Source organism: Argiope bruennichi, chromosome 8 (assembly GCF_947563725.1).
Source record: "Argiope bruennichi chromosome 8, qqArgBrue1.1, whole genome shotgun sequence".
NCBI classification, from domain to species: Eukaryota; Metazoa; Arthropoda; class Arachnida; order Araneae; family Araneidae; genus Argiope; species Argiope bruennichi.
In genome coordinates, this window is record NC_079158.1 from 6,793,648 (window position 1) to 6,809,924 (window position 16,277).

The 16,277-nt window shown below is 28.6% G+C and overlaps 1 protein-coding gene across 3 annotated transcripts in view; it reads left to right on the plus strand.

Annotated features, from left to right (window-relative positions):
* LOC129981942 (suppressor of lurcher protein 1-like) overlaps nucleotides 1–16,277 on the plus strand; it is a 554,298-nt gene that overhangs the window by 88,904 nt on the left and 449,117 nt on the right. The window contains exon 1 of one of the 3 annotated variants that reach the window (XM_056093006.1): nucleotides 9,506–9,623. The exons of the other annotated variants lie outside the window; for them this stretch is intronic. Coding sequence (XP_055948981.1) covers nucleotides 9,509–9,623 — 115 coding nt within the window. The 5' untranslated portion in view covers nucleotides 9,506–9,508. Of the gene's footprint in view, nucleotides 1–9,505; nucleotides 9,624–16,277 lie in introns of those variants that run through there. 3 annotated transcript variants of the gene reach the window in all.

The window sequence follows — 16,277 nt, forward strand, 5'->3', positions numbered from 1 at the left end:
AATTTTCATTTGTTTTTAGATGAATCAGGCTTTCATGTATCTTAAATATAAAATAATTTTACTAATATAATGCCATTTGAAAATGATAATTTCATCAAAAGTTATTTGTTACTTCAGCAGTTGCTTAGATAAATGTAAGAAAATTTAGAGCAACGAAATGAAAAATTTCTGAACTCAGGTTTCTTAGAAAGTTCAGAATTTTAGTTATTTCAGAGATAATTTATTTACTTCGAAACTCGTTTGAAATTGTTACAGTATTATTCTAATTCTTCTACAGTATTATTCTGTTTCTTCTAAATGGGATTAGATATCCCTAAATTCCAAAGTTATTTTTTATTACCGTTTAAATTAATTTCAACTCAAAATAAAAAAAAATGCGTTGAAAGACGTGTGAAAATTTTGTTCTTCCAACTTCATTTGTCTTATTTTCAATAAAGATGTTCCCGTTGGGTGCAACCCCGTTGTCTAAAAGTGTTTAAGAAAAAAAATAACACGGACCATATACCTATCTTCAGACATATGTTTTGCTTTCATTTCGAGTTACATCCATTTTTACTACAATATAAATCACCAAGTTAAATCATTTCAAAAATTATAAATTAAAGATTACGTACAACTACAAATTATATGAGTAAAAAAGTCCATTGTATAAAATTAATGGATTAAGGATTTTTAAATTTTTAATTGGTGTAATTTTGCTCAGATTTTTGAGGCACTGACAATTTGTATTTTTATAATTCTTTGATAAATGTATTGCAAATGTATTGCAAATTGAAAAGGTGGCGACATATTTATTCCTAAATGAATAAAGTTGTCATTTATGAAATTACTAATTTATTATAATTTGTTTAATTACTTTATAACTTGCCAAAATGTTAAATGAAATTGAAGGCAATGGCTATACGCAAGTTTTAATCTAATTTAAATAATTGAGATGAAACTTACAACTCAACAATCATCTCTTCCATACAATTGAATCAACTTGCTTTGGCTTGAGAGCTGATGAGGTCACAAGTTTTCGATAAGATCTTGTGTCATACCTTGGATTGAATTAAGACTTTTACTGTAACATAGCAGCATGCAGTTGTTCCGGAATCTATTGCAGCTGTCGAATTTTTATACACATAACAGGACGGCATCGTGAATGCAAGGTTTACAGATACAAATTCATAACGTGTGGCGCATTTTCGGTCTTAAATATGTAAAAATTTGGGAATTTTTTTTTTTTTTTTTTTGAAGATTTTTATCAATTTTGCGGGCAAATGCGCATATTTCTTAACAGTTTCGGAAAATCATTGGATTGCTGTGAGAACCAAAAATTAATTATAAATTAATCGCTAGGTCTCTGCTTGATAGTTAAAACTTTGTTTTGATCTTTTATCGCATTTTTTAATAATTCCCTTAACTCTGTTTTAAACAAATTTGACATTGATATTTTTTGTCCGTTTCTGTTTTAAAAACTTTTCGATTATTCTGCTTACTGTACAATGAATCTCCTTAATTCTCATTAACTGTTTCCTCAGATATAATTTAAGCTTTGAGTTTGAAGCTTGAAATAATCGTCCTATTTAACTCAATAACTACCTTACTGAATTGAAGCATGTCTATAAAATATACAAGAAAAATAAATATTCAGGTTCGAAATTGTGTTTATTGCAGAATATGTTTTATCATTTACTCAGTATCTTAGCCTTTTTCTTCATTAATTCAAAATTCAGCGTATTAAAATAAAAAAAAAACAATATTTTAGGACAAAGAATGTTATGCAAAGATCAGCAGTGAATAGAAACGTGGCAGAAAATCTTTCGACACTGGATACTACTGAGGACCTTAACTGTAATTACCTCAAATCTAAAAATAATCCACATTTCAATAACAATGTAAAGTCTTCTCAATATTCAAAAGAATGCCCAAAGTCTCTTCGTATCTTTCTTTGAAATGTAGGAAGAAAATGATGCTATTTAATAATTCAAGTAAAAATGTAGGCGATTAGATTTACTTTACAACAGGAGAGAATACTGTTATAAAATATGCTTGGAAATATTTATTAAAATTAGAGAAAAAATTGTGCAGCAAAGAATTAACATTATACATTGTTTTTAGTTTTAACCCTTTGTACATGGTAAAGTAATTAGATGCATAATTATTCACCTAAAAAAGGACTTGTTTATTTCTCCGAAAAATAAAATATATAGTTCTTCTTAAGTTATTCCTTTTTAAATTTTCCCCGAAAAAATTAATCTACATTTTTTTAAGACTACGTTGGCATGTTAGCTTTCAAAATTTAAATAAATAAATATATAAAACGTCTGATGTTCAATGACGCCCGAGAGGAGCTTTCCCTGATATGATAGTGTAGAAAAAGTCATTTTTATGCCATGATCTAAATTGAGATTATTGCGGGGAAACAAAAAAAAATCTTCTTAATTTTTAGTTCATTAAAGTTCTATTTCAAATTAAAAAAAAAAAAATTTTTCGACATTCAAATTTCTAAACTTGTGCAAATTTTTTTTATATTATGTCTAAGCTTAGTGTAACTCCACAAACATGCACGCACGCATTATATATATATATATATATATTAAAATTTGTTTTACATCTTACCCTATCCCTTTAATTTCCATCCTTACAATATGAGACCTACAGTGACAAAGAAAATTATACTCTGAAAGAAAAAAAAATGCATCATACAATTAGATTTGCCTTTGAGAAAGCTAAATGATTACTAAAGGACCGCCTCGTTTGAATATACTGGGCAATGGGTTTCTGCTATCATATTAATGCATAGAAATAACACGCTGCTTCATGCAATCGCATTTTGACCTGTTTGCAAATTTCATTGCCTAATAAATCAGATTTTCAGACAGTGCTTCTTATGATTAGCCTGCAAGCCTATCAAGAAAAGATTATGCATTTCTATTATAAGCGATCGATTTTTGGCAATCTAAGCCGGAAATAAATTACCGTGCCCGTCGTCTCAGCAATCAGGCACGATCTATTTTCAGGATTGATGATTTCCATATGGAGATTCAATCCTTAGAACTCTGTCTCCAAATATGCAATTTCGACTAACACGGCAATCAATTTCATGGGATCGACCGGTGATATACAATTATCAACATATGGATTATTGGCGTGAAGGGTGGGGGTGTAATTACGTGACGTGTCACAAATTAAAGATTCTGTTGACGCCTTCTCTAACACTCCGAAATCTAAGAACAACAATTTGTCTTAATATTTCAAGGGTGGATGATTTCTGCAGATGTAGAGCACGCGTTCATTGATCGGAATTATTAAATGGGCTTGTGTTCAGCAACAGAATTGCAATGCATTCTTAATTATCAATGAAGATTGTCAAACTATACAATCACACTTCCTGTTTGGTAGCTTTCTAATTTAACAATAGCAATTCTATTTATTGGATGAAAACATAGAGTCCCATATTTGTTTGTACTCCAAATAAAATGGCATATAAAATGATAAATTATCCTTAAGTTAGACATGAACGTTTAAAAGCAATTTTTAAGGCTTTCGGATCTGATGCTCTCAAATTTTCTCCTAAATCATTATTTAAGTAATGAAGAAAATTGTAAATGATTATACTTTAATAAAATTATCTTCATACATCTATTTTGGTTTTGGCGAATTACTAACTTTGTTGTTCAGTAATATAATAAAATGATTTATGTTCATAACATTTAAAAATTTTCAGTATTAATGTTGTTAAAGTTATTACATCTCATTACCATGAAATTAAAACACAAATTTTTGTTACCAATAACGAATGTAAAATTTATACTGAGTGCCAACTATAATTGTAGCCTAGTAACCAACTTCAAAACCGTTTGAAGTAGCCATATACTTCCAGTCAGAAAAACACTCTTCATGATTTAAAGAGCTATACTTTATATTATTCGATTCAACACTTGGACTGCTGTGAAAATGACGAAATGTGAATTTTCATAGAGGCCCAATCTTATCGTCTGTATTAATAATAAAGATGAATCTGTACCTGCATTTTGGCATTCTACAGCCAAACTGTTTGACCTGTTTGGTGCCAAATTTTGCTCATTTGTATTTTAGAAGGTGAAAATAGCTATCTCCGAGTAAATTTCAAATTTTAATAAATTAAAAATTAAGCAAAATTTTGACGTTTTTTTCCACTTTAACGTCTGAATAAAAATAATCCGCAGATAAATAATTTCTACATGAAAATTCGTGCATCAGTATTACTTTAATATTCGAACAAAAGTTTTATGAATTTTCACAATTTTTTAAAATATTTCATTTATTGAATTTCCAACAATAGATTATTTTACTATCTCTTGAGTTTCAAACTGCCTTTATTGTTTTTATCAATATTATATTGTGTGATTTTTTTCCTTTGTTATAAACTACAGACGAATAATTCTGTTTAATGCCTGTAATTTCCAAAGAAATAAGGAAATGAAATTACAATATTGTAAAAGTTACGAGGAAGCTTTTCTTTTTAATAGTTAAGTGATGTCGTAAGCCATAATTCTATTTCGTTGGCTCATATGTGCAACAGACGGCACATATATATAAGTGTTTTAAAATAACGCAGCTTCGATGGATAAAGTTTTCTTGGCCTGTATCAGGAACTTCAAACGCGAAATTTAATTTGAAATAGCACTAAATATTTACGTCGTTCCACTTTAAAGAAAATACACTCCATCCTTTAGCGACTAAAATTAACCGAGATAAATAATTTTGAACAAAGCTATTTTTAACAATTTTCTTGGCACTAAGTACAAAAAGGTAAGATTCTTAATGCATTCCGATCATGAATTGTTCTTAATTCTATTGTTTTAATATTTCAGAATTGTTTTTATCCGGAAAACACAACGTGTAGTTATTTGCGATTTTCTAAAATAATTCGGTAATTATTTAAAATATCTTCAAAATTTAAAATTGAACCATATTTGAAAGGAATAAAATTGTTCCAACCGATTTACTTATCGAGACCACGTGCCATCACAGATTTTATGACTTCTCACTTACATGGATTTTAACAGTGACTTTCAGAAGCTTAATCATAATTAAATATTTAAACATAATTGGTCACACACGTGTCAATTTTAGAATTTCTCTTTGAAAACTCAAAAAATGTGTCTCTGAAAGTATATTCTTAAAAATGTCTATTTTTTGTCGTTTGCCCCCAGTGCATTTGTGAATTCCTCATTTAAAAACATTATGCAGACTCCATGAGACGTTCTTTGCCTTTCTAATAATGAGACCATAGGTATCGGTATAAATTATTTTTTAGGTGTGCCCTTCCGATAAAAATCATTAATGCGAGACGGGAAATAAGCTTAATGGATTCCTCATTGTCCTCTGAGATTCAATAATGATCAACAGCTATCCGGCCTGTTCAGCTGAATGGCGCGTAATGAGCCTCTGTGCGTTCGGCCAACCGTCACTTCACTTCTTCACGATGCTCTCGATTGATGCATGCTAAAGCTATAATTAAACATTTCTTTGTAGAGTCATTCAATTCAAGTGTGTTTGCTTTAGAGTATGTTAATGTATTTCCAGTCTATATAATCATTCGAAAGGCAAGTTAGTAATTTGGATAATATCTGCTATTGGCATATTTTTGTCTTTAGATAAAAATAATACATTTTGCTTGAATGCAGTCATTAAGCTGCATTAAAGATCCATTAACTTTTGAGTATGTGTTTTGACTTTTTCTCTCTCTCTCTCTCATACGAAATATCAAAAAGAATAGTGCAACATTCAGAAATTTCACTCTGAACTTTTTGACGAATTTTATTCACAGTCAGAATTTCATGTGTCCGATAAACACACTTTTAGGAATATTATATATGCTAGATAGCATAACTATAAGAAATAAAGAGTTAAAAAGATGAGATTTAACACTCAGTTTTATCATCAGAATTCAGAAGGTGTGCCATATTTTTTTTACAATATCCAAGGTTTAATTTCCTGTCGTCTTATTTGTTCCAAGAAATAATTCAAAATCGCAAGAATTTATGTAAATTTTTTTAATGTTTTATTGATATTAGAATTCTTCGTTTGAGTCAGAATTTTAACCCAATCAAATAAAGGACAGGCTTTTATAAAAATCGTACTAAAATTACGTAAATATAACAGTTTTTTATATCTATTTTTTTTAATGTTTCTTGTTTATAATATGCATAGTTTTCAACCTAATTATACGAAACTTCCAGACTGTATGGCGATTGACCGACAGTGCATTATATTAAATATATTATAGTATGCATTACAAGCAAAATCCTTTCTGAAAATTGTAAATCTTTATCACTTTTTTTGTAAAACAGGGGAGAAACGAAATTATTTCTTCTTTGATAACTTCTGGTCAGTATACTTAAATATCCCTGTAATCAAATTTTTACTGCAAAATGAGAATTCAAGTATATTGAATTCAATGAGATTGCAAATCAAATATATGGCCGAAGTGTGTTTCAATTATTCTTCCAGGGGAATTTCGAAAATTTTTGTAAATTTGAAATTGTTCGGATACTTTTAATCCAATTATTCCGTCTTTTTCCCATTTTAAAAACAGTGAGAACTTATCTCGATTAAGTTCAAAACATTTATAAAATATTGGGAATAATTCAGAATTAACGCATGAAATAGTTAACGTTTCAAATAATTTGAAGTATGTGAAAACATAATACTCACTTAGATTTGATTTTTTAATGCACAAATGAAAAATAAGAATGAATAAGACAACTCAGATTATTAGAATATGTAAAGAATTCGCAATCAAAACGAATCAATCCACTGTGTTCACCGAATTTTCCTTGGATCAAATGTTATAATCAATCAGCATTCACTTATCTTGATTCCATGACTTTAATCATGTAAAAGTGTTTTTAAAGCTTAGATTTTTTAAGACAATCTATCATTTTATTTTCAATCTAAATTTTGAAATCCTAGTAATATTCAGCACGTGAATTCATAAGACAATATATAAAAAATAAATAAAAACAATCTGACAAATTACACCAAAATAAGGGGAAAACCTTTCAACGCTTTCAACGAAAAAGGTGAGCCACGTTACTAAAACTGTTGCCTATTATTGGGCTGTTAACAGCATTTTAATACATTCTGGTTTTGAAGGCGATTTTATTTCCCGTTTTATTATGATCTATTGCTCAGTTGTAGAACGTTGTATGTGAACTGAACACCTCATATTTAAGCAAGCAGGAAACAATTGGAAGTAGATCTCAATGAAATAAAATACATTCTATAAAGATCCATCATTCATTAAGTTCCTAAATGGGATAACACTTCTATTATTTTGATGGTCATTCAAAGAAAAATCGCCATTGAGCTCCCAACTTTAGAAACGATCCAAAGAAATTATGTCGTTTCATCTTCAGAAGCTGGGTATAAGAATGGTTTTGTACTGATGAAACATCATCGTAGATTATCGATACAAAGAGAAGATTAGAACACTTTTTGGAAGAAAATGTTTGCAATGTGATTTAATAAGCAGAGAAGGATTTTCAATGGGAAAGTAGCATTTAATCTTTTTAGTGATACGAGTGTATAATATGTTACATGTAAAATAAGGGAACAACACAGTTTCACAGAATATTGGATCCGTCTTTCCTTGTGTTTTTGTTCTTTCTTCCTTATACTAAAAGTAAATTAACAGACTAAAGTAATAAGTAACGAATTAAATTTTTAAATAATAAGTATAATAAATATTTCTGTAACTTAATGATTGAAATAAGTAAAATGTTGTAGCTCTTTCGTGCTATCGCTTTGGAGGCTTAGATATAGACAAAAGAGTCAAGGAAATGCACAGTAAAGAAAATGATGTAAAATAAAAGGAATTATATGCCTATCATAATTTATTTGATGACAGTTTCCTGTGGAAGCTATTAAGGACGAGTTACACAAATTATTTCAATTTCTTTTAAATTTTATCTTCCATTGATCTTTGTTAGTCAAATTATCTTGAAAGAGCGTTTGGTAATATAAATAATTCTGATCAGACATTAATTAACATAGAATAAAACAATGACTATAAACTGCTATATAACTAATTAACAGCTGTTAGAAATCTTTTATCTTTCTCGCTACAGTAAAAGCATTAAAAAATTACCAATAAATGACAACTTAAAATCCTTTTTCAAAGGAGTTTATAAGATTTGCCTTTAGGGCACTTTCTATAATATTTCAGGTAGAATCTTCAAATAAAGAGCAACAAGTTTTACTGAAATAATATGAAAGTATGAAGCATTTATTATAACGAAGTGACAAAACAAAATGGCTTATGGTGAGTGCTTTTGAGTTTGAAGTGCAATTGTGAAATCGTATACAGATGCGAACAATGTAAGTGTCATTTCGCAATATTTTTAATAAATAACTAATTAAATTTGTTAAAAGGGTTAGATTTTCTAATGAAACAACAATTCAAAGAGCATATTTAAAAATAAGAAAAAAAAATGAGTTAATCGGAGAAGTGAATGGTTGTTATTCTAAGAAAGATGATTCGCTCAAACTGACATCGAGTATCTATGCTAAAATATCCATGAAAATGATAAAAATATTTACATAAAAGCAAACCTTAAAAATAATCTGTGCAGTACACTGCGATTAGATTCGATAGAAGACGATTGAACTATAATTGAAGATTTAACACTTCTTAATTTTTGTTTTCAATTTTCTATTAAAATACTTTTCAGCCTTTGTAGGAATGAAATATGATACAAAATCAGTATGATGCACATAATTTTTTTAATTCAATTTGGCGTTCATTCGTTATTTCTCGTTCGAAAACTTAGATTTTATATTAGGTGACAACAGACGTTAAATCTATCATATTACTGTTTTGTTTGTAGCGACACATTCCTTTGCTATAGTCCAAATTAAGACGATGGATGCATAGACAATAATTTAATTCGTCAAATGCATAGATTTAAAGATATTTTATAGAGGCTTATTTACATTTTTGCTCTTAAAAACATCTATCCAATGCTTATTTTTATATAGTTTTAAAAATAACTCTATCGAAACCAGCAAATTAAAAAGAGAGAGAGAGAACAACAAAAATACTCCATTTTGTTAGTGACGATGGAAAAACCACTTCATTTTAAAATAGTTCAATAAAATTAGCAGTCCAAAACATAATTAGACTTTATTTATTTTTTACTAATACAGAACCAAAAAAAAATGTGTGTCTTATTCATCCCAAACTAGAACTTAAAGCTGTATTAATTTTCGAAGCATAAAAATCGTCACTAATCCTGAAAGCTATTTCCTGTTTGAGAAATTAATCTCTGAATTAATCCTCGTTTTGTGTGGTAAATCCTGGTATTTGCTTTCATAAAAGGCAATAACACCCAGTGCTGGCTAGTTCCAACCAATCGAGATTGGATTCCCTTTATTAGAGATAAGCTTGTGGGGCGCATGCTCCGGACGTGGGGCTTCCTCTGCTGGGGCGCACGGCAACCTCTCTCAGTACTTTATCTCCGGCCGGCGAGTGTGGATGGGGCTTTTTTCAGAGCAAAACTTAGGAAAGATGAAACATCCCTTCGTGTGGTGGTTTGCCCTGTGTTCCGTCAGTTCCTTTATAGCGGTAGATACGAGGCGTGAAACCAAAGGTCAGTTCTTTGGATTAATTCCTGTTATGCATGGTTGCAGGAGGTAATTTTTTACTCAAAAGTTTTCTAATTTCGTTTGTGTGGTAATTCGTTTGGGGCAAAAATTTCGAAGCAAAATTATTCGCTATTGTAGAAGCAACGTATGAGAATTGTTTTTCTATCACCGTTTAGAATTTGATAAGTATTTTTTAAAAGTATTTCTTTAGAGGTTAGACAACTTCGTGATTTAATTTTATTCTATTTATTAATAACATAATTTCAAAAATATCAAAGTGAAGTTTTTTTTAATTATGGAAATTTCGTACATGACTTATTACTCTGTTACAAGGAAGAAATTGGTATTGAATCAGAGTAAAATAAATTTCTATTAAGATAAGATCGTTTTAAGTCTGATTTTACAAAATCTGAAAAAGATATTGATAATTTTTCGGTGTACACTTGGAATTTTGTAAAATTCCTTTGTAAAAGCTTTTACCCACGTGAAACAGCAATACAGGCACAAACTTAAATGGTTTCTGCAAATGAAGTTTTTCTTTCTATATTCTGCCAATTCATTAACTTTTACAAAAGAAGCATAATACTCTTCTGTTTTAGCAGATGTATATCATTAAACTATTAATTGCGGGAAAATAATCAATTAGACTTAATACTCAGTTGAAAATGTATAATATTGCAAATTATTTGTAATTTTAATTTATCTATTATTTTTTAACGTATAATTAATAAAATGGCATGATTTAATGATGGAATTTCAAAATCGCAGTTATATTTAAAATGATGGATATTAATTAAAAATATGTGTAGCCTTTGAACAGTGAGTTGTTAGACAGTAGGTTCAAGTGAATAGCTGATTCATGCTTTAACTCAAGGAATCTTGTTTAAGTTCGCTAATTGCTTTATTTTATTAATTATTCCATTAGTCGGAATCTCTCAAAGTTCTGGAAATATTGCAAATAATATGCAAAAAAATATTGTTATTTAGAAGCTTTGGTTTAGATATAATTTTAAAAGAAAATCTCTCTTTCCTGTATGAGGAGTAGCTTAATTGTTGAATAAAACAATATATGCCAGTGTTTTTTAAAAATTAGATGTATAAAAATTATAACATTTTATATTTAATGCGTGAATTCCAAAAATATATATAAAGATATATAGTTTCTGCAGATTAGTCTTAAGTTTCAATTTGATATTTTATGTTTATAAAATTGCCGCGAAGCGTTTCCTGTAATTATGAAAGTAACTCAAAAAAGAACCAAACATTCCAATGTTTTTCATTTGAATAGTTAATTCTTTATGTTGTGTGAATGTTTTTCTAAAATAGTATTTTAGGAGACATTTCATTGTTTTATTTTACTGAAAAGCAGCATAATTTTAGTCATTAAAATGAGGACTAAAAAGTATAAATATCGTTAATGTAAAATATTCGTTAACTTTCGCTACTTTCTGATTGATTTCAACTGATTACTTAAATAATATGTCTTATTTTAATTTATTGATAGCTTGCAAAATCAATCAAATAAATGGTCTATATTTATGGGAGCAATTTTAGATATATCATTAAACCCTAAAATAAAGGCATTTCTGAATTTATCATGAGATAATATTTTTTAAGAACAAAATTTTAAATTTAGATAAGAAATAGAATGTCAGATTCCAAACAGATTGTACGATTAAGAAATTTTCAGTTTAAGGTTCAAAAAATATTTATTAGAAAAATAGAAAAAAGTTTTCAATAAACTGGAATTAAAAGATCTAGACTCGAAATTTTCCTCTGAAAAAGGAATAGTTTAATAAATGCATGAGTCACTGATTTTTTTTGTTTTTTTAAGGAGTATTTACTCCTATATTTGAAATTTGCTTTCCACGCAGGAAAAGAATTAAATAAAAAATCTACATTGAGTCATTAAATTAACATTTAGGCAGTTTAACTATTATAATTTTAAATTGCATAATATTTTTTCACAAAGAAATAATTTGTTATAATTGGATTTTTTAAGAATATATGTGGTTTTTTCCACAGTACAGTACAGCTCCGTTACAGTAAAATCGCTCTTCTTAATATAACATCTCAAATCTTTTAACAGTTGAAGAACTCGAGTATTTCAAACTGGTGGATTTACTTGAAAGTTTCCGTAACTTATTGGGACAACTTCTGAAAGGTCGGAGGTAGAGTTTTCAGTTGATTCAACAGTCCCGATATTTTACAGCGTTACGCTGCCATCGCATTATTCAGTTTAAAAAATATCTTCTGCTTTTTAATTAGGAAACCATCGGAAAATTGCACTTAACTGAATTTTTCTGTCGTGAATTTATCGTTTTAAGATTCTTTTTTTCTCTTTCTTATACCGTTAAGTATACGCTGTAAATATGAGTTAGATTGCTAAGTGAGGCTCTGAACAGCGAAGGGGCTCTCATTTTGAATTGTATAAAAAGAGGAACACATTCTTCTACAGAGAGGAATAAATAAGCGTTTTCCTAGTCAAAGGTATCAAATGTTATTCTTAATCTGGTGTTTCAGAGCAAATCGAAGGTTGCCTTGATTCATCATTGTCCATTTTTATTATTATAAATCATTGCCTTAGTAAAGCAATTCTAAATTCCAAAATAGAAGAATCTTATAAAATTTTGCTCCGTTAGCTTGCTGAAGTTGGACATAAACCTGTGTTTCTGAGAGAGAAAAACAATAAAAGCATAAATCCAGGATGCCAATTCTAGGTTTTAAACTTTTTCGTCTTATGGCAAATAAATCGCAAGAACCAACTGGATTAAATATATTTTTGTCCATATTATGCTTTTTATATATTAAAGTTTTCTACATAAATTTTATTTTTGAATATAAATAGGTAATTTTAAAAGAAAGAAGGATATATGCGCCGATTTTTAAGAAAATGATTTTCTTTTTATCGTAAATATATGCATTTTATTTTAATATTCGAAATGTCCGAAACTGCTTTTATTTTTTTAATGTCAATTGCTTAAGTATCTAGCTCGAATATATTTGTAAATTCTCTTTAAGCTTTGTAAAATATTTTACAGATTACAGAAATTCTATGTAATAAAGAAAATTCATTATTAATATCCTTTTATAATAGTTTATTCCTTTTAAACTCTCATTTGCCCGAATTATTTGATTGAAATAATGTGCCACTTGGAAGGTATTCAAGTAGGTTTAAAATTATTGTTTCGCCCTCAAATGGAGGCTTCAAAATAGAACAGAAAAATGCTAGAAGGTAATTGTATATCATACAGCAAAAAAATTTTTGAAAAATTCATATTTATTCGAAAAAAGTGATGTCATCTATATAAAGTTTTCTAAAATATTTTTAATTTTAATTTATAATCGCTGAATTTGCCTTGTACCCTTTCCTATTTAAGATATGATTTGAAGTGAAATACTAATAATGTAAATAGAGAAAGACACAGAAAATTATCATTGGTAAAATAACAAATGCTTTGAAAATAGATAATATGGATTAATAGAGCATCACTTAGAAAAAGGTAATTTTCGTAAATGTGGTTACTAAAATGATTTTAAAAGAAAAAGAAAAAAAGTTTTGATTTAACACTTTATTTTTTGCACTTTAAATAGCATAAGATGCATAATACTATACAAGAGTTTAATACAATAGAAAGACAGTTCACTTGCTGAAACTAAGTGGAATTAAATTGCTGTTGGCTTTTTAATAATTAAATTCCTGATTCTGCCGTTTGAAATTTTGATATTTCTAGATTGTAAATATTTTTTATCACCTTTATTTTGTTTGCTAAGCGGAATAAAATCGAAATCAAGTTGATCCTATTTGAGGTATTTATTTAACAATTCCTTTCTAAATGATTTTTGTCGGCATTTTATTCACTTTCTTATTCGAATTCTGAGTTTTATTAAAATAAGTCGGAGAGAGACTTAAGAGATTCTTTCCCATTTCTTTGAAATTTAGTAATAAGATTAAAACGCAACTTCATATTTTGCGGGAAAACACTCCAGAGAGCAGGGGGGAAAAGTTCCACTGATAAGAAACGCAAGTGGAAAATTTTCCGAAAGCGAAACGAAAAATGGCAAATCGCCCACAGCGGCGGATGTGCTGTTATCGTCAGAAAATTCGCGGTAATTGTATTTTCTTTTCGAACTAATATCATCCTAAATAGAAGAGCCTTCAGTTTATTTTTAAGTTATATTCTGTTGACTGCGTTTATAATAAGGATTAAATTATTTTGATATTATTAATTAGCGGAAAGAAATTGTTTTCGAATTTCATCATTGAATGGCCAATAAACTTTTGGAGATTGTTGATAAGATGTCTTCTGAATTTTTTTTTTTTTTCAGATTCAGTGAAATTTATATACAGATTCTGATGCATTTTTGCAATGATTATATTCTCTTGTCTTAACTGACAATAAAGCGAAGGTCATCACTTTAATCAATTTTTGGTAAACTTTATGTAGAAGATATATATAAATGTTAGTATAATAAACTTGGGGAAAACGCGCTTCAGTATAACATGAATTCTCAAAAGGCAACGAAAGAATTGTAACTAATTTTCAAAAATAATAAGTAGTTTCATATGACGAGCTTTGTACATTAAACATTTTTAAAAATTGTCTTATTTTTTTTTTTTAGAAAAAATACGGGTACTCTTTGTTTTTGTTCATATAAGATAATTAATCCTGATGTTAAAAATGTAACATCGTACTAACACTGTGTGCTGCTATATAAAATTTAAAGAAATTTAAACACAGTTTCTCATTTTATTTTTATGTATCAATGCACTGTACTAGATTTCGTTTTATTGATATGAAAGAAAATAAGTTTTCGAATTTAGCCGTAAAAGCTTCAGTAATACCTGATAGACGTTATGCTGCCCATTCCACCGAATCTTTTATATTCCACTTGTTCAGCAAGGAATTTTGATTCTTTATATTATGTGATCGTAAGGAGTGTATCACAAAATGCATCAAAAATATATGATGGAATTATGTATTCAAATCCAATAAACCATGTAATCAGTCCATTAACATACTAACATTTAAAGATTCGCATATTGTGAATGAATTGTGACTGGTGTGACACAGAAATAATTCAAGATGTTTTACAGGTTAGAGTTATTTATCAAATTCTATATGTAATAACTTCTTTCTAAGTAAATGTTCTCCAAGAAGAGATTTTTCAAAATTTCAAGAAGAATTTTAATTAATTAAAAACGAATCAAAATATGTACTTTTTTTATTTAATTCGGAGCATATTATAGCACAAAAAAAAGCAGTAATAATTTTTGACACCAACATTATCTCCGTCTTCTTTTTGTCTCCATCATTGTTTTAATAAATTGAATAAAAAGTATATTTTACTACAATATGTTTGAATGTTTAAGTATATCGGTTTTTATTCAAGCATCCTGCAACGGTATAAATGTATTTTTATATTCGCATTATCGCTGCCGCTATGTAATTAAAATTCAATTTTAAGATAAAAAAAAGATAGACTTATGAATAATGCTACAATGTTTTGGGCTAGAAGTGCGAATTTCTTTTTAAATGCTTCATTCATTGTGTTTGACAATTAATATAATTAGGGTTATATCAAGCATGTTATTTTCTCCAATTCTATTATTTTCAAAAACTTAACTAAGAACAGAATGAATACTTTCATGCTAAATAAAGTTAATTCATTCATATTCAGAATATATTAATCCCTGTACTGTATATCAATATACTAATACTGTGTGTGTGTATATATATATATATATATATATATATATATATCAAACAATACTGTTTCTTCCATAGATATGATATTTCTTTCTTTAATGTCGAAATTTAATTTTTTTCATATCAAGTAAAATTTTTTTCAAAATAATTTACCCGTACTAAGAATGAAAGCGATGGATAAGATAGATCCTAAATGGAATTGATGGAAAGATGGAACTTTCAGTCACTTCACATCAAAATTCAATAAGTATCATTTCCAACTTGCGAAGCAATGCAAGCATCCAGCACACTCTAAGTCATTCAGAAACCAGCTAGTAGATGTCCATCAGTGGCAGTGCATCAGTGAATTTCATATCGAATACAGTAATTGCAGCGGTTGTCCTCTTAACCTTTATCATTTTATTAGCTATTAAATATCGATGACTTGAAAAAAGCAATAATCCAAATAGGCCTCAAACTTATTTTCTTCTCCCCCTCAAAATTCCTGTTTTGGCATTTGTATGTTCTCTTTCCTGTCTTCTATTCATGGGATGTACAAACTTTTCTACATGTGTTATCTCAACTTCTGTTTTCTCACCTATTTAGCTAGCATAACCTTTTTTTTCCTTTTGTTCGATGTAAATTTAAATTGACATGAAGTACATATGTTATAAGGACAAGATTTCATTTCAATAATATAAACACGGCATGCTCGATGACGGTCACATAATTGTATTTCCCAATGTAAACGTCTAAAGTAGCAAATAAACGTTTTTTTGCCAATCGTTGAATCTATGATTCATGACTAAACACTGCCGCTCAAATAAATGCTAATGCTTAGTCTGCTAGATCAAAACACTGAAGTTTCTTTACTGGGAATAGGTGTTTTATTTTATAGAAAAATGTTACATATTTATGACTTTTTTTGTGTAACCATATTTACAAACACTTAATTTCCGTTTAGATTGC